The 18,006-nt window shown below is 46.9% G+C and overlaps 1 protein-coding gene across 3 annotated transcripts; it reads right to left on the reverse strand.

The window, feature by feature from the left end:
- Positions 1-1,420: 1,420 nt before the first annotated feature.
- stk40 (serine/threonine kinase 40) lies at positions 1,421-16,534 on the reverse strand. Of its 3 annotated transcripts, XM_076971780.1 has the most exons (12): positions 15,940-16,534; positions 12,686-12,812; positions 12,261-12,346; positions 11,613-11,756; positions 10,502-10,726; positions 10,270-10,322; positions 6,908-7,023; positions 5,685-5,829; positions 5,440-5,559; positions 5,237-5,321; positions 4,731-4,985; positions 1,421-3,892 (listed from the first exon to the last, which is right to left on the reverse strand). In XM_076971780.1, exons 2-11 carry the CDS (start codon positions 12,801-12,803, stop codon positions 4,767-4,769), a joined length of 1,311 nt encoding a protein of 436 aa, XP_076827895.1. In that variant the 5' UTR covers positions 12,804-12,812; positions 15,940-16,534; the 3' UTR covers positions 1,421-3,892; positions 4,731-4,766. The 3 variants fall into 3 exon arrangements, with proteins under 3 accessions (XP_076827895.1, XP_076827894.1, XP_076827896.1); XM_076971779.1 differs by having other exon boundaries at positions 1,421-4,985; positions 15,940-16,533; XM_076971781.1 differs by lacking the exon at positions 1,421-3,892 and having other exon boundaries at positions 4,848-4,985; positions 5,186-5,321; positions 15,940-16,533.
- Between the last annotated feature and the right edge of the window lie 1,472 nt (positions 16,535-18,006).

Consider the following 18,006-nt stretch of genomic DNA (forward strand, 5'->3'; position numbering starts at 1 on the left):
CTAATCTGCAATGTGAAACAAGCCCACACAGGCTAAATACTTGCACAACAATCTTTTGAATTTTCCGACTAGCTTTGTACATACACACAAAAATTCTCTTTGTTTCTCTTGGATTTTTATATGGTATTTAACTGACAGCAAATTGGAAACAATGGTGACACCACCACAACAGACATCTAGAATGCATTTTGCTCCACATCGACTGCCAACGTCCACATGCACCATGAAGGTGTGCGTGCTAGTTGAGGCTGAAGGACATCAAATCAATTCTGAACAGTGCAGTTCTTCAAAGTGTACATCAAGTCTCCAGTGATCAGTCATTTCTTGACCATGTCTAACATTCAGCTGACTGAAGAAATGAGAATGAGGCATTCGCCCCGTTAAATTTTTTTAAATCTAAAGGTTTATTAGTCTGGCCTTCTAGTTCACTGAAATCATGATTCCCAGAATCCCAAAGTCTACATGACTCAAACATTTAGAACTTTATCTGAAATCCTGAGAGCCACAGGAACTCTCAGCTCTTTCTTAATATTGTAGTTTATATTTTACATTTTAATACATTTCAAAACAAGTACAATTTTTTTGTATTTTTATTATTTTGTTTCTATATGCAGTTTAACTATAGTTTCTATAACTGCTCTGTAAGGATTGTTGTTTTTAAACAATATTTTATGTAAATATGCAAGATTTTTACAGTAATCAAGGATTTAAATATTTACTTTGGATGCATAAACACAGATTACTGGGATATAGTATATGCCATTGAGAAATGTTTGATATATATATACACACAAACACAGATTCAAACATACCATACACACACACACACACACACACACTGACTTTTTCCATATTAAACCTATAGAGGGCACTGTACAACTACATTATACTGAGTCACAGGATTATGTATCAAAAATGATCAGTCATGGCACATTTGCACCACAGTAGTTTGATGACTTATGCCTGCATTTCTGTTTAGACAAAGACTTTTATAAGGACATCCATCCTCAGGTGTAATGCTGACTGAAAATTACTGCATAGTAATTTATTTATTCTCCACCAGAGGGCAGGACTCATCTCAAAATCAGATGCAGAAACTTCAAAACAGCTTTTGAAGCATCAGTCTTTCCTCATCTCCTACATTTTCTGCCACTTTTGATCCAGCTAAAACATTTTTTCCCACACACACAAAACAGCTTGTCAAATGAATACCTGAAACATGAGTTAACTATACTCTAGGTTTTCTGCTCTGGCATTAAGTGATCGAACAGAACAAGCTTTTGTTTAAGAATGTAATGCTTGATAAACACTGTTGGTGTATATACAATACCATCACCACTTTGAAGGATGGAAATGTAGTTCATAAACTTTGCATTTAAATGTTAATGCTACATACACATTCAAGCATCACCCAACCAGACCTTTTTCCATATCAAAGTTTATTGCTGACATGCATGTAGAGATTTTATGAAGTACAAAAATATGTCTTTTATACAAATTTGTCTTTATCTCTGTACAATTACCCAGTTTCTTCTTTGATATCAATCCAGCCAAGCAGCTTACACCACCAAGTTTTACGCTTTAAACAAATTTTCCCATCATCTCTTTCTATACCAATTTTATTTTCCAGTTAGTAAAATATGCAAATGTCTATATGACAGGACAAGAAAATCAAATTTTCCTAACAAAAATAATTGACTTCAAAACGAAATCTCCCAATTTAATCGCCGCCGAGTTTTCTTTTTAGTGTGTTATCAGTTGGACTACGAATTTCGTCTTTGCAACACCAACAGCCATCCAAATGTTCTGGTATGTTAATTGCAAAGATCTTGTGGCACATCTTGCAAGTCTGACTCATGCATTAATTACTTTTAAGTGTACAAACAACATAGCTCAACAACATACACATCTCATGCTGCCAATACAGCTTGGCCATCTGTTGCCAAGGGCAAAAAAGGAAAAAAAAAAGTGGGAAAAAAAAATAGGGAGAGAGTGTCTATGCAGGGAGCGATCCTGTTCAGACATTTAAATGGGGCATTGAACAGCAATAAAGACCTTAATGTATTTCTTCTAGGTTAGGGTACCGACTACACAATCACACCATCAACGGTCACATTGTAAACCTACAGATTTACGATGAGAAGATGGCGCTAAATCACTACTTCACCCTGCTGCTAATGAACAATGGGGTACTCGTGTTTTAAGAGAGGGATTTAGTACTTACAATTCTCTCTCAAATAATTCTCTCATACAAGCACACAAGCATTTTTCTCACACATGCCACCTACTACAATACTGCATTATACCCAAAAAATATTCACATTGAGGTGGGAGTAGACTAATGCTTACAATGGTGGCAGGCAACGTTACTCTGAGAAGTACTCATCTCGTGTTAAAGCACTGATGTACTCTAAGATGACAGCTTACTCATTTTTGCACTACAGATACAACACTCGCCATCAAGATGGTATTTACACACTGGCCAGTGTGGTGTTGTATTAAACTTGTAGGATAAACTCTACATTTCTAAATGTCATTTTAATGTTTGATATAATTTAGTCTGCTTAAAAATAGAGCTATGCAAAGTCAGTCTTGTTATTAATGTAGCTTAATCAACCATCAGGATTGTGTCAACAATTGCTAAAGAAAGAAAAATAAATCAAAAATAATCAAATGAAAGAAAAAACCTTCACTAGGGGTTCAAGGGGAAAGAGATCCCAGCGATATCCTTTAGAGCAGTGATGATCTCAGGACACTTCACACCTTAAGAGGACAGAGTTGGAGTTCATATAACAGATGAAAGCAAGACAATTTATACACAGCGAATAAATAAAATGGGGGGGGGGTCAGAAAGTACAAATGAGACAAGCCAGGCAGAATCACTCATGCGGTCAGGGTGCTTAGCCTTTAAGCTGAGAGCGGGGATATTCCAGAATGAGGAGGACAGAGGTGAGAAGATCCGAGAGTACAGTACTGGATTACGTTTCTAAGATTAGTGGGACCAGCCGGGTCCTCACAGACTACGTGTCTGGTTCAGATGCTGAAACAAGACAACCACCTGTTTACTAAGATACACTGGAGCATCGAAGGTTCACCGCTCACTATTAAAATCTCTCAATCTAAGGCAGGACATCAGCTAAGATTTACACAAGTAGCTTAAAAGGGATCAGAACAGAAACAAGATCATAAATGCGTATTTATGACAGTCTAAAATCAACAGAGATGGAGAAATCTACATAAAGAAATTACCTAAATGTTTTGAGAGGGTTATACTAAAATTATTTTTAAATATATGATAAATAATGATAACTCCGTTAAATAAAATGGGGAAACTGGGATTAGGGTTGGTTATACATTCCTGGTCAATGCTGACTGCATCCTGGGTTTTAGTTCTTTAGCGGACGTTGCCTCCTGGACTGAAGTGCAGATGTCATGGCTGCGCTGGTGCGTGTCAGGACGCCCGCAGGCTCCTGGAGGTGCCTGGCCTGGGTCCTGAGACTGGGCCGGCGCCCCACGACAGGCTGCACTCAGCAGGGGCTAAACGCAGCTCGGGAGCCGGCAGGACCGAGGCCTGGGTGGAGCTGCTCCACCACAGCCACACCTGTCGGTGGGCCAAAGCCATGACCTCAAGCTAACAGCCCAAGGAACTTTCACACAAGGAGCTGCACTCAGGAGGCATCGATCTAATGGTGGAGGGTGGGGTGGGGGGTACAGGTGCTTGCCATGAGAGAGATCTTCAACTGGGGTCAGATGTAGATTTTTGGGCCTGTTCAAAAAAAGGGGGGGGGGGGGGGATTCATCGTACCTCACAGGACAGCAGGATGGAAAGAGGTGCCTTTTGCGACGTTCTTGGCAATAAGACTTTTCAGCGCTAGCTGCCTATGAATGCCCTCTGAAGGGAGGAAGGAAAACAGAGTTGTGTTGTAGTATGACTTCAAGTGAGGTTATAGCTGACGAGACTGAACAAACATGAAACAGGGACACAAAATAAAAAAAATGTAAAGTAAAATGCTACCTTTCTAACAGGAGGGGAGGGAGAAAGCTTATTCAGATAATGAGGAAAACCAAGAACTGCTTTTGACATGCCAAAGAGTTCAGCACACTAAATAATGCTCTTCGCCTGTGCTTGTGGCACTACACCCCCCACACTTGGATTCTTGTTTTCAAAAGGATTGAGAGCATAGTTCTAAAATGGACTGAGCGACAGAAACAGAGAGTGTAAGAGGTAGATTTGCATTCATGGATGCAGATGGGACCGACCGAGATCGGTCTGGTTGAGGGGAAAAGGACTGAGGGACAGATGGAGGGGTGACTGTTAAGGTCAGATGATCTGAGATGTTCCCATGGAAAGTGCTGAGGAACAGAAAGGGAGAATGATAGGTTTATGTATGCGTGGGGGTGTGTGTGTGTCCATTTGCTACATGATTCCATCCCGGTATTGCTGATAATGTCTGTAGGTCGAAGGAAGAGGGAGGTGGTGTGGGAGGGGCCAGAGTCCACTTCCTCAGCCAATGAGAGGAGCAGATGGGCTAAAACTGCTCGATACGCCATTTCTGCCTACCCAAGTGCACGCGCGCACACACACACACTCTTCTTACACACACACACACACACACACACACACACACACACACACACACACACACACACACACACACACACACACACACACACACACACACACACACACACACACACACACGGCCGGCTCCATGGTGCATCCCGCTCACAGTGAGCCGCTGGAGGTGGACGGCGGGCCCGGGACGCTACTTCCTCAGGAAGCGCTGGGCCAGTATGGCGGCATCCAGAGGGCTGACGGGCTGGGCGTCCTGGCCCAGGCGCCGCACCGGCGGGACGCTGCCAAACGGCCTCTTGCTCAGGAAGTTCTTGGCCTCGTGGATAGTGTTCTTCTCCTCGGCCAGGAGCAGCTGCTGCCGCATGTAGTTCTCAAACTCGTACTGCGATGACTCCTCCGTCACTTTGGCCTGAAGGGCGTGGAGGGAGAGAGAGAGAGAGAGAGAGAGAGAATGAGAGAGAGAGAGAGAGAGAACGAGAGAGATTACCTCATACAGCAACATGTGCAGGCAGAAAACAGAAAACAGGACGCTCCCATGTTTCTGTGATTCATAATTAGCCCAACTGTTATTAATAGAGCGTGTTCATGCATTTAGAAGAACACTGGTACATGAGCAGTGATGATGTCATTTTCACGTTGAGCAGGTATCTAGGCGCTGACCTCCTGCAGAAGCTCCGGCTGGTTGAGCTGGTCGTCGATGTCCGGCACCACCTGCAGGGGTCCGCTCATGGACGACACCGTTTGCCTAGAAAGCAGAACTCATGAGAGACGGAGGGCGACGTGCCACGTTGAGTCGCATTCGCGCGCCAGTTCCAAGAACACTGCGGGAAGGAGCAGGTCACGAACGTCGGGGCGGGACTCACCAGGACGCGATGATGCCGCTGAGGGCCTCCAGAACCTCGGCCGCCGTCAGCCTCTGCTGGGGATCCAGCACCAACAGCTTCCGGATCAAACACACCGTGTTCTCCGACACGCGGCCGTCCCTGCGCGGGTGCACAAGGCGAGAGGAAGCGTCAGGACCGTCTCCGCTCAGGAGGCGGGAGCAGGACACGCCCTGCGGATGTTTACGAGGGGAAAGCCACGAGGCAAAGGGGCGTGCCTCACTCACTCGGGGATGGTGTACTCTGCAGCTTTGATCTTGCGGAAGAGCTCTTGAGGTATGCTGTCGTAGAAGGGGAACTGGCCGTAGAGCATGGTGAACAGAACCACGCCGAGCGCCCACATGTCGCTGGGCTTGCCACGGTAGGGGCGGCCTGCAACACAGCACCCACATCGGGTCAGATTCCCAGCAGAGCAGCATGGCTCAGCTCCACTGTGGCTCGTGTTCTCCTAGCTAGGAAACGCAAGCAGGTCGACGTGCTTTCAGGAGCACAACGAGAAATCATCAATTGGTTCCTGACATTCAACACAAACACAAATATACAGTTTCATACTCTGCTAGTACCCGGTACATCTAAAATCACTCTCTGCCACAATGGTTAAGAATGAGGTTTTATACTTATATAAGCATAAATATTAACAACAATGACTGAAGGGAGGATACAGTACAGTAGACACACACCAAATCTCTGACTCATCTCATCAGAAAGCTACAGCTATACCGACGTCCACGTGTACCGTGGGCTACACACACAGGCATTATAGGGGCTTGGCCAGCGCAGTACGGGCAGGGCGACTGCAAGATTCCTCCATAAACATAAATCCAAGTCAAATCCAAACAAGAAACACAGAGCAAAAAATGAAAGACAAATAAAGAAGTGGGAAGAGAGACAAAAGGAGGAGGGGCCGTGTCTCTGCGCACCTCACGCTGATGACTCATCCACACTTCACTGCTCTATTGTCACGTTCCGCTAATCTGGCTCCAAGTTTTGGTTTTTTTTTTTTTTTTTTTTTTTGCTTTTACGAGAACGAAGAGCAAACAAATGCTGAGCCAATCCGTTCCCAGACACATACCACACGACTAATCTGCCTCGAGATCTGCCTCGAAACACAGAGGGAAGAATGAAACCCCGTCTGGTTCGTCTGTGTCTCTGGAAGTGGAAGGTGTTCTTAACCATTTTTGATCGGTTACAAAATGGAAGACAGAGGGCAGGACATATTTACTGCTCTGTGACCTTAGTGTTCCCCGTGACTCACAGGAGACACACACAACGCATGCGACACTCCACAGGCAGCAACAGGGCTTTACGCCCAACTCTGCCACACTGTCGTTCCTCACTGCTGTCGTAATTAGAGCAACATGGGTGGTCGAGTTCATGGGGTTTGATTACAGTGGTGACATGAACGGTGAGTCATAGGCGCATGCATGCACACACACACACACACACTTACCACTGAGGACGTCTGGGCTAATGTAGGCTGGGCTGCCTCTCTGATCTTTCAGAAAATCCTCTTCACTCACCAAATGCTTGCCAAGGCAGAAATTGGTGATGGTGATCCGATGAGTCCTGTAACACACACACACACACACACACACACACACACACGGCACTTCCTTAACAACCACCACTTGTATTTAAAAACCAGATGAGCTCAACTGCTAAACAACACAGCGGATAAAACTGGAAGTTTGGACTGCTACTGAACAAAATAATAATTAAAACACTAATGACTGTAGCAGCAGAACGGAGAGAGAACAGGGGAACAGAAACACACGCACCCACTGCCATGCTGAAACTTTACCCACTGCTGTTAGGTAATCGGTGTTTGTATCTGTATGAACATGTCTGATATTTTAGTATGTGTAATCACAACTAAACTGTCGTAGGTGGCAGTGATCCATAGAGTGCAGCCGCAGTGCCTTCAGAAGGAACAGAACTAAACATGACAGCACACACACAGGCCACACTTTGACAAACAAGTGAGTCAACCTGTGGCTTGGCACCAGAGCTCCGATGACTAACTTCTCACAGTGAAGAGGAGTGATGGGAGATATTCTCACTGCAAGCCACGCACGCATACACAACCACTACTGCTCCCGAAAGCTGCACGCACCAACACGCAGCGCCGCCCTGCTGGACGAGACGTGCGTGGCGAGGGAAAACAGGGTAGTGTGCCTCCAACTGGCTTCCTACCCCCAGGACCCCTCAGCTCAGTCACATGTTTTCTGCTACGGTTTCTCCCATTCTATTTTACTCTCGTGCCTGGACGGTAAGACCAGGATCAGGGCCGTTCCACCAGCCTTCATGGCCTCGCGGGCAGTCCCAGCACGGAGCTCACGAGAGACGACCTCGCCACCCCAGCCACCCCAGCCCCCCCCCCCCCCCGGCAGTCCCAGCCCCCCCCCCACGCGGTCACTCTGCAACTCCTCTTCCTGCACACGGGAGGAAGCCGGACGCACCCTCGCCTATCCCGGAGTCTAAAAACAGCCCCACTGATGGGAAGAGCGGAGGATTTAAAGTCAAGGGGGAAGTGCAGTGGCTGAAATCCTGACACATCTGTCTCTATTCGAAAGTCAACATGGGACTTTCACACAGTATTTCAAATAAAGGAGTTCCTCATCTTGGGCAACCGGGCTGAAACAGGAACCAGACTCGGAGCAATAAACACTACACAAGAGCTTCGCTGGGATGAAATGAGGATGTGTGTGTAGCTGTTGCACACTTTCCCCCTAAAACAAAAACCCCTGAAGTCTAATGAATCGATGAAGCACACACACACACCTTTGCACTACTGTATACAGCGTAGCGCGCGTTGCCTGCACCGTGGGTTGCCACGGCTGCGACAGTGCCAGAAACGAGCCTGCCATTTGCAGTAACTCCTGATTAGAGCTTTACAGCCCCTCCACACCCCGCTCCCTTTGTTGTAGCAGCTCCAAGGACCCCCGGTGACAGGGGAAGTGTGCACGCCCAGCAGGGCGCCAGCGAGGTGTGAAGGGGCGGAGGTAGCCGTGCGAGAGGCGCGAGTGTATCTCCAGCTCCGCGGGGCGCTGGGTCTCCCACAGGGCCGCCGCTGACCCCAAACACCACTTGTTAACCTCTCACTTAGAGCCGAGCTGATGGGCTGGCCAAGCCCATTATTACGTGGACACCGTAACAGCTGTGTTCGACGCCAAACGGGTTTCTTTAGAGACGCTTTACTCAACTGGGCCATCAACGCCGCATGACGTGTTGTGAAAGGACATTTTGCAGAGGATGAACTCAAGTGTGACCGTCATCCGCCGCATCTCAAGTCAACTAAAGCGACCGCTCACGTAACAAAATTCTAACCCCCCCGAAGTAAACACTTCAATATGAAAGTTTTAATCTGGAGAGGATGTCACTACCTGCGAACCAAACCTCCCTTTCAGAGAAGAGGGCTTGGTTCCAGACGGAGCTGCTGATTTTAAAGGACGTCTGTTATGAAGTTCTTCTCTCGTAGATTCCGGTAAGCGCGCAATTTACAATCAGCAGAAAGAACGGGCTGAAAAGACACAAGGGCGGGAGAGGTATGTGGAAAAACTGCAGAGGGACAGTCCTGCCGGGGTGACGTCTGTGCGTGTGTGTGACTCATCTCTCAACTATGGATCCTTTGGCAACGCTGTGTATTGTCTCCAGCTGGGACAGAGTGTTCTGCTCGCCTGCCCAACTGAGCTCGTCTCACCAGAACCCTCCCGTTTCTCACCACCAGGGACATGTGAGTGTGTGCATATGAGAGGGTGAGGGGGGGGGGGGGGGGGGCACAGTGGGCCCATCACTCTTTTACCCTCTCATACTAGAAATGTTTCTGCAGAGTGCTTTTTCATTTAGTGCTGCAAAAAGGACACCTTTTCATAACCTGCATTAAGAACAATTGGTGCCCGAACTTAAAACAACCCCCCCCTCCCAAAAATTTATAAAATAATAAGCAGAAATCTTGCTGCACTCTATGCCTAAAGCTGGCTTTACTCCACACACTCTAGGCATACTCGCATACTACAGACAAAGGCAGAGCAGGTTTGGCCACACACCATGCCAACAACAAGGTCTCCAAACCACGTCATGGATGCATGTCATTCAATGGCCCGATCCGTTCGGCTCTAAAGGCCTGGCGAGCCCGGCATGCTGGGAGAGCCTCTCTGAGCTCGAGCTGCTGCAGTGTGTGAGCGTGCCATCAGACTCACACGCTACAGCTGTGCCACGTCCAGGGTTAGAGTAATGAAGGACAAAGTGCCCAAGAGCAACATGTCCAGAGCTTTACATTTCCATGATTCAATCTACACCTCATTATGTGAAGCCCTGTGACTGTCCCAACACGCACGGTGTTCAGATAACACGGTTCAATGATCTTTCTATTCAGTGCCACATACATCATACTTGAATAAATAGATTTTTTTTTTTAAACACTCAACATGCACACACAGCCGCACCGAGCCATCTGTAGACAGAGAAGTTTGAAATTGCACAGGGCCTATCCAATTCACTGCACTCCCTGACCCCAAAGAACCTCAACCCCCCCACACCCCCCCCCCACCAAACCGCCCTCCACCAAACCGCCTCGACCTGCGGTTTCTCCGCGCGCTCTCCCTCTTCCAGAGAACAAAGCAGGGCACGTTCCACGCCAAATTATTTTCACTGGAAACAGCTCCCTCCTGGCTGGCTAAGGCCGACCACAGGGCTGAATCACACTCCCCCCCCCCTGCAGGGCCCGGGGTGAGCCGCCCTGCGTGAGCAAACACCTGCCCTCCCTGCAGCAGCAGGTCCACGGCCAAAAGGAACCGGCGGCGTGAGTCTCACCTTTTATTCAGCACCATGTTCCCGAGCTTCAAGTCTCTGTGCACGATGTTCTTCTGCGGGAGGGAAGCGTACACAAAACGTTGAGTGGCGGGCACGGCGACGCCCTTCGACCCCGTCACGTTTTATTGCTTCTTACGCTGTGCAGTCACGTGTGATACTAAGTAATAATCGACTAGCTCATGCACGGATGTATGGCGTCCCCAGAGGGGGGGGGGAGTGAGCCAGCGCTGACCTTGTGCAACGCCTCCACCACCCGCACCACGTCGTAGAAGATGACGATGGCCTCCCGCTCGCTCAGTCTCTTCTCCTTGATGACGTAGTGTTGCAGGTTGATGAGGTCGGCCGTCTTGTCGCTGAAGTCGTGGGCACACAGGCAGTCCAGCACCAGGCAGATGCGCTTCTTCAGCCTGCGCACCCGGTTGGCCTCGGCGTCCTCCACCACCTCGTAGGAGCGGTCCTGCCAGGGAGCAGCTTCGTTAGGGGGAAGCAGTGCAGAGAGGCCCGAAGGGGTTCGCACGGAGATCCACGCAAAACGTCCGCTACTTCCTCCGTCTAAAGGACGACCTTTACAAAGCACTGCTCTGCCGGTCTCCGTCGCCGAGCTCTGAAGGGTCAGCGGACCAATTACGCGGCCCACGCCTTCCAGACATCAAACGAGGCGCCGGCTGACTAGCGCGAGCAATACAAACGAGGACGTGGCCGAACTGAAGTGAGATGACTGTTTCTGGGCTTGTGAAGCATTTATGGTGGCATCAGTGAGAAAGGCTCTCGGGTCATTAGAACCGTTTGCACGCTTGGCCTTTCCATCATTAGCACCGTCAGCGTGGGTCAGCGGTGCACACCACGGCGGATCCACTGGGACGGGCCTGCGGTCAAATGGACTCCGTCAGGCCCATCCGTGGCGCTCGTGTGGTAGCGAGGCTCCGCAGAGGGAGGGGGCGGAGCTTGGGTGGCAGCGTCTGTGGCCATGGGGCAGACGAGAGCGTGGGAGAAAAACGCCTGGTTCAAACCGAAACTAAACGAACTCATGACTCATGTCGAGAGTTGCATAGTGACATGCTTCTGTAGAAGTAATGTCAACCCAAAAGAAAGAAAAAAAAGAAAGAAAAATTTGAATAATAAAATTATTAATTCACACAGGAGGAGCCCAATAACTGAACAACCAACAAGTCGAATCCTGTAGCTAAATAAATAAATGACTGTAAGAGAAACATGACAAGACAGACTAATATGCCATTAAAGTCTGAGATGGTTTAGAGCACAAAACGGAGGAGATCTGTCTAGCAAGACCAACACCGGTGACATTTCCACCTTGGGTGTGGCGGTGCGGGTCTTGGCCCTACCTGAATGAGGCCGTGGTGATGGACCACTCCGTCCTGGTTGTGAAGCAGAGACAGCAGGGAGTACTCCGTGTGCAGGAGCATCTTCCCTTGCCTCTCTTCCTGAGTCTCCGAGCCCGCGTCCACACGCTCCTCTAGGGTCAGGATCTAAAAAAGCAGGCCAGAGCTCAGAGGGCACGACCCCAACTGATAGTATTATACGGCGTCCTGAGCTCTTTAATTAACATCCTTATCTTCTCAGGGGTGAGAATTAAGACAATGTCTGATCCTGAGACAACACAGATGACCTGATAAAAACATCTGCTGTGAAGAAAACAAGTTCCTCGCCCTCCATACAAAGTGGTATTAGACCCTCTGCAGAAGAAAAGGGTTGAAAAGGTCACATTCTAGATTCTGAAGTAAGAGTTTAGACTAATTATGTAATGGCACCCCATAAATGAGTGGAATTGCCTGCAGTTGTCAGAACTGATCTGGATCAGGTGAAGCTTTTGTATAAGGTCATAAATGAACAATATGAACATGGTCTGTTCAAGGAAGGTCAAAGGTTCACTCCGAGAAACATATTAGGTCTTTTGCTGTTGTCTGATTGGCTGGGATCACAAGCTAGATGATGTTTTAATAAAACAGGGAGCAAAGGGAAAGCTGACTCACTTTCAGCTGGTAGAAATCATCTGTGCCGTCTTTCCTGGCCAGACACTGCACTATGCTCTGCACAGGAGAGTTGCCCAGCCGGGGCCCTGGTAAACACAGAGGTGGTGGAGGTGAACAGCTGCTAATACACCAAAAGGTTTGGTTTGTGCAATGAGTTGCACTTTCCCCCAGACTTTTTCCCCCCAAACGGTCCTTTAACACCCTGCTCTACTTTATCCTACAGCTCCAGGTGCAACCTAAAGGTGCAAAACAGTCCTTGTGCCAAGAAACACCTTGCTAGTGTCAAATATGAATCACCTAAGTGACAAAGACCATATATATAAAAAATGTGGCATTTCTACTAGGCGACCGAGCAAACACTGCCTACACTAGCATGCACGGATGAAAACAACTCAACTTGCAGGCAGTGCTCTTGGGTCTCTTACCTAAAACAAAAGGACCAGCTCTCTTAGCATTGTTGCCAGATATTCCAGAACAAAGGAGTTTGCTGGCCCTGCCCGAAGACTCCCCTGCCCCTCTGTCTGAAAGACGGCGCTTAGACATTCTAGAAATCTGGAGAAAAAAAAAAGCCAGGTTAGAACAGATTAATAAAATTAATGATTTTTAAGGCATTTGTGGAGACCAACAGACCTCCACTGCAAATAATACACAATGGAGGGCAAAAACAAACAGATACACTGAACACCTCTGCAGAACTGACAAGGGCAGACCGGCTCAGTGCATTCCAAATCTGAAAGAAAACATTGAGTCCAGTGCTACTGAGGACTTCCAGTAGACTGGCAGCAAAGGGTGAGTCACAGGGAAGGGAAAAAAGACATTTATGTGGGGGGATGGGGGTTGGTTTCAGTAAGAGATAGCCTAACCCCTCCCCACCACTTTACGACAATCAGATGATCCGCCAACAGTGCTGGTCCTGAATGAATGGCAGGCCATCACAGATCCATTTGCATCAGCAGAGGATCGCCGCTGGTGTCAATTCTCCTGAGGTGACCTCAGCAACATGATGGGAACACTTGCATAAGTTACACAGTGGACACCAGCACATTCTAAATCAGCAAACACGGGTTCGGCACAGAATGTCCATGCAGAGCGGACGGACCATCATGCAAACATGCACATGCAAGGAAAACGATGCAAAAATTGCCAACAGCTTAATATTGACTTCTGCAGTTTCAATTCACCCCTCCCTGAATGCATAAAGCTCCTAAATCTTCAAAGCTGTGTAGTACAAATAAAATGATTCACAATTCACTGTTTCTTAAAAAACAAAGTCCAACAAATTACTCAAGCATTTTTTTTATATCAGACTAAGGTCAAATACATAAATGCATTTCAAAATGAGAGCATTATAGGATCACACTGTAGTTAATTAATATGCAAATATCTACAGTCATCCATATCAAAGTGAACAGAACCATGCCTTTTTGTTCTGTCTGTAAATTGGTTCTCATAATTTGATGAAACAAACTGTCTAGTTCCTGAAAGAAGGAAGTAAATGTCCAACACTAAAACAAACGTGAATCACAGAGAAGCCCCAGGGTTCTCACTTGGCTGTGATTAGTCAGAAACAGGAAATATTTTTGATACCAATACAGGCATCACACAAATATATCAAAAAACCTGCCACAATGTGGGAAGTGAGAGAACACTTAAGAGAATTTTCAGAGCTTTGGCCAACACCAAGTCACAAATCGATTCAAGATTACCCAGGGCAAGCAAAACAGACAGATTTCGGTCTGTTAAACGTGACTAGCTTCCGATGTAAACTCTAATTAAACAATACGAGGAAGGCAGAAAACAGTCTACGTAAAGCCATTCCACATTAGACATTTAGATCAGTTACGCATTCATATAGCAATAAGGTACCTGGGGCATTCAGCACATGAGGCACAGACAACATTCATGGTTTGTAGCTACTTCTGAATGACAAGGATTTGCATGAAAACATCATTTGATGCCATTCTGCAACTGAACACACAGCTTGTTTAGAGGGAGTAGGAGTTCAATTGGCTGCTACGATACATAAATTCTCACATTCAATGGGGATTCTTTTCTCCAGCTCCAGACTGATGACAGTGCGACAGACTGGAGTGACAGACATGATCACATGGTCATCACCCTTTGAGATGTATTAACAGATTTTCACTCGACAGCTTTGCACAGTGACACCACGTCCGTGCTTAATCTAGCAAGGGTTGGACACTTTTGTAAATCTCTTCTAAATAGGACCTATAGTTTATACCAAGCACAAACAGGAGTAAACTGTACAACGAATTCAATCAGGAGACGCACTGCGCGGGCTGCATCATTAACTGTAGCCTGTGCTTCGTGTTACAGTTTCAGAAAAAGTGCATGTTGTAGTCCACTCAGACATTACACAGAGGATTTGGTGCATCAGACAGGTGCTTGGTCAGTATGTCTTGCAAAGAAACATGGAGCATCTTATTTAATTAGAAAGTCTCATTAGGAAACTAGAAATTCCCATCGCTGTAATCAATAGCATTTCACATCATAAAATGTAAAGATGTCCATTTGTTCTGATGCAAAAGCCTTCAAACTGTGAGTTCAATGAGTGGAAACGTGGAACGGACTTGTAGATAAGATCATGAAGTATATATACATTTCCACTCACCCAGGAATCATGCATTTGTTAATCTACAACAACTAGGTGCTGGGAGTGCGTGTGCACCGCTGCCACAGATAGAGATGATGTGATGCCTGTGTAACGGGTTGTGTCAACAAGCCCATATTATTGTCCAGGCAGCAAGTTTCAGCAATCCGTGTAGTTACTGGGGAACGAGGTCAAAGCCCATGTAGATAGTTTCGTACGTTTTAAACGTTCATCCACTCCCTACATACAGTTAACTGGACAGCATTTAAAGCAGGACCTCGTCCCAGACCAACTGCACGACCTGCAGACGGCCCAAATCCCGAGGTCAAAGGACCGATCCGTGTCCAGCGAGCCTGGCAGACTCGTTCACTTGATCTGCTGCGGAGTGAAAACGGTGAATGTCAAACTCACAGCAGGAACATCAAGACTGAAATCACATCAGTCAAGCAGCCACTGCTCGAGATGAGATTCTTCAGCTGGCTCGTGTCCTGGGTTCGGTTCGGGTGCAGGATTAGGGGGACACACGCCTGTTATTTTAGTAACAAAACCCTTGACAGTTTGGTGGGAACACGCTACGCCCCAAACACACCGACCAAACCAGCCAGCTGGTCGGCTAACGAGCTCCATGACCGAGCGGTCTGTACGTGTGAACACCGGTTCTTCCTCCAGCCAGCGAGCGGACGTGTGCTGGGTCCAGCTACCGCCAGTGGGGACCCGATACGCCCGAGTCTGGCGGACTAGCGCGACTGGAAACAACAACGATGTTATCCTTGCAAAAAAAGTGAATTAGCACAGCAAGCTACCTGCTCACCGGATATAATGGAGTAGCCGACTCTCCAGCTAGCTAGTCGGCTAACTCGGCTAGCCCGGCTAACTCGGCTAGCCCGGCTAACTCGGCTAGCCCGGCTAACTCGGCTAGCCCGGCTAACTCGGCTAGCCCGGCTAACTCGGCTAGCCCGGCTAACTCGGCTAACTCTGCTAGCTCGGCTAGTCCGGCTAGCTCTGCTAGCTTGGCTCTTTAACGGGGGGCTCACAACCTACTGACTGACGTGCCGTTTAACAACTTACCCCGAGCTAAAACCGCTGAGTGGGGGAATATCCTCCGTTGTCTACAAAATTGCCGACATCGTCCACGTATCCGCTCGGGAGTTCCTCCTGGCCGTGAACCGCTCCACCTCTCCAAACGCGAGTTATTTCACAATTACCGAGACGGGCGAGCAGGGAAAAGCCTTCTCGGGACTACTGATCACATCTTTCCATAGCAGCGCCACCTGACAACGGAAATGACGCACGTAGGATGATTGACAGTCCGTCCCAGCCAATAAAACTCGGATGCACGTCCAGGCTTTTGTCTCTTGTTTGAGAGAAAAGAAACAATGTCCCACCTTATCCCAAATGTAGTTTCAATTTGTTAATCTGACATTTTTTCTTAAAATTTAAAATAAGTAGAGCAGTTAAATATCTCAATTTTCCGCTGAATTCCTATATTGGTAAGAATGCCTTAAAAGTTCCTAAATTTGCATTCGTATAACCGGAATAAAGACGAGAAAATTATATAATATCAACTCGTTATTGGAGTATGCCTACTACAGCTCGACTCCTGTTATTAGAGAGCTACTGTACTGAACCAAGCGTTGTCACCATCATTTCACTCTTATACATACACAAGACCCACAGATTGCACCACAAGACCCTATTTCAGTGCACCACCTCTAAACTCCACCCACGCCAGCAGGTTCCCCTTCACAGCAGTGGGCAGGTGAGGAACAGCTTGTCAAACAGAAGTCTTCTTTTAAAGGGACATGACTGAGTTTCCAGCCTTGACTCAGCATAGCTCTTACCTTCAGCCACATGAAACGCTTCATAAGCCTGTGCCTTAACGTTGGCCAGCCCACAGTTTTCGGTGTGGAAACTAACTGAATCATATTTTGAGAGCAGGCTACTCAAGATGATGTAAGCAAAGACCAAATGTTAATAGAATGTGTGACTGAAAAAAAACTTACACTGTTTCATGGTGTTATACAAAATGACTACCAACTTTATTTATTGACATTTCTATAAACAATTAGTCGAAATAAATGTTCCACATTAAAACCTGACACGTGGAATCACAATTTAAAGACCATTGTTTATTTCTGTACACAGGAGTACTACACAGAAGACACCCTACAGCAGCACAGTAAAGAGAAGTACTAAAGTATCTAGTTATATCACCTATTGCCTCAGCATGTTTTGACAGCTTTTTTTCCCATGGCTATTATGAGAGTGCGTGACTGGAAGCTGTGCTGTGGGGGTCTGAAACGTGCCCAGACTGTTCTCGTTTCTCTTTGATGCAATTGCAGGCTGCCCCCCCCCCCCCCCACCCACCACCACCACCATGTCACCTAGTTACAGTCACCATGGTGATTTGAATTGCTGGTCTGTACTACCATTGTAAGTGGACACAGAATAACTGAATGGGAATACTGAAACACTGAGGTTAACAGAGAAACAGAAATGCTGAAACAGCCCTTCATGTCATGGAAGTCAAGGATTATGAGGACTCAGGAGCAGATACACATCCCTGGTACATGACCGGCACTACGGACACACAATTCTTAAGATTAAATGCCATTAGTTGACAGCGATGCTGTGATAAACAGGGAGTGACAAGGTAAAGTGTGATCCCAGTAGAGAATAAATGTGACAGCAATTCATTCATTCATGTGTGGGAGCAGGATACCTCTCCCACGACTATGCGATTGAATAGAGGGGGGTTTCAGAATTGCTTACAAGAAAAAGACATCAAAAGACCAACTGTCTGAGCGCTGAGCAGCGTAGGTGAATGAGAGACTGAGTGGGCAGCAGGACATGATGACTAGCCTTAGCGGTTAGCCAATGATTTGTGTGCACTGTTACACAAATCAACACAATCAGCAGATTGTGCTGTCTGTTGCTCAAGATGGGAGATGACAGGATTGTCAAGAAGAAATTAAAGCAGCAAAGCACATATTTCTGAAGCTGTTAAGCAGTGTTACAACAGCTTACTGTTGTACGAAGACGAATGGTGAAATCATCACAAATATTTGATACATTTAAGAAATACATTACATGAATATATAATACTTAAATGCTTAAAACATTAATAAAAAGCTA

This window comes from Brachyhypopomus gauderio, chromosome 13 (genome assembly GCF_052324685.1).
Source record: "Brachyhypopomus gauderio isolate BG-103 chromosome 13, BGAUD_0.2, whole genome shotgun sequence".
Lineage (NCBI taxonomy): Eukaryota > Metazoa > Chordata > Actinopteri > Gymnotiformes > Hypopomidae > Brachyhypopomus > Brachyhypopomus gauderio.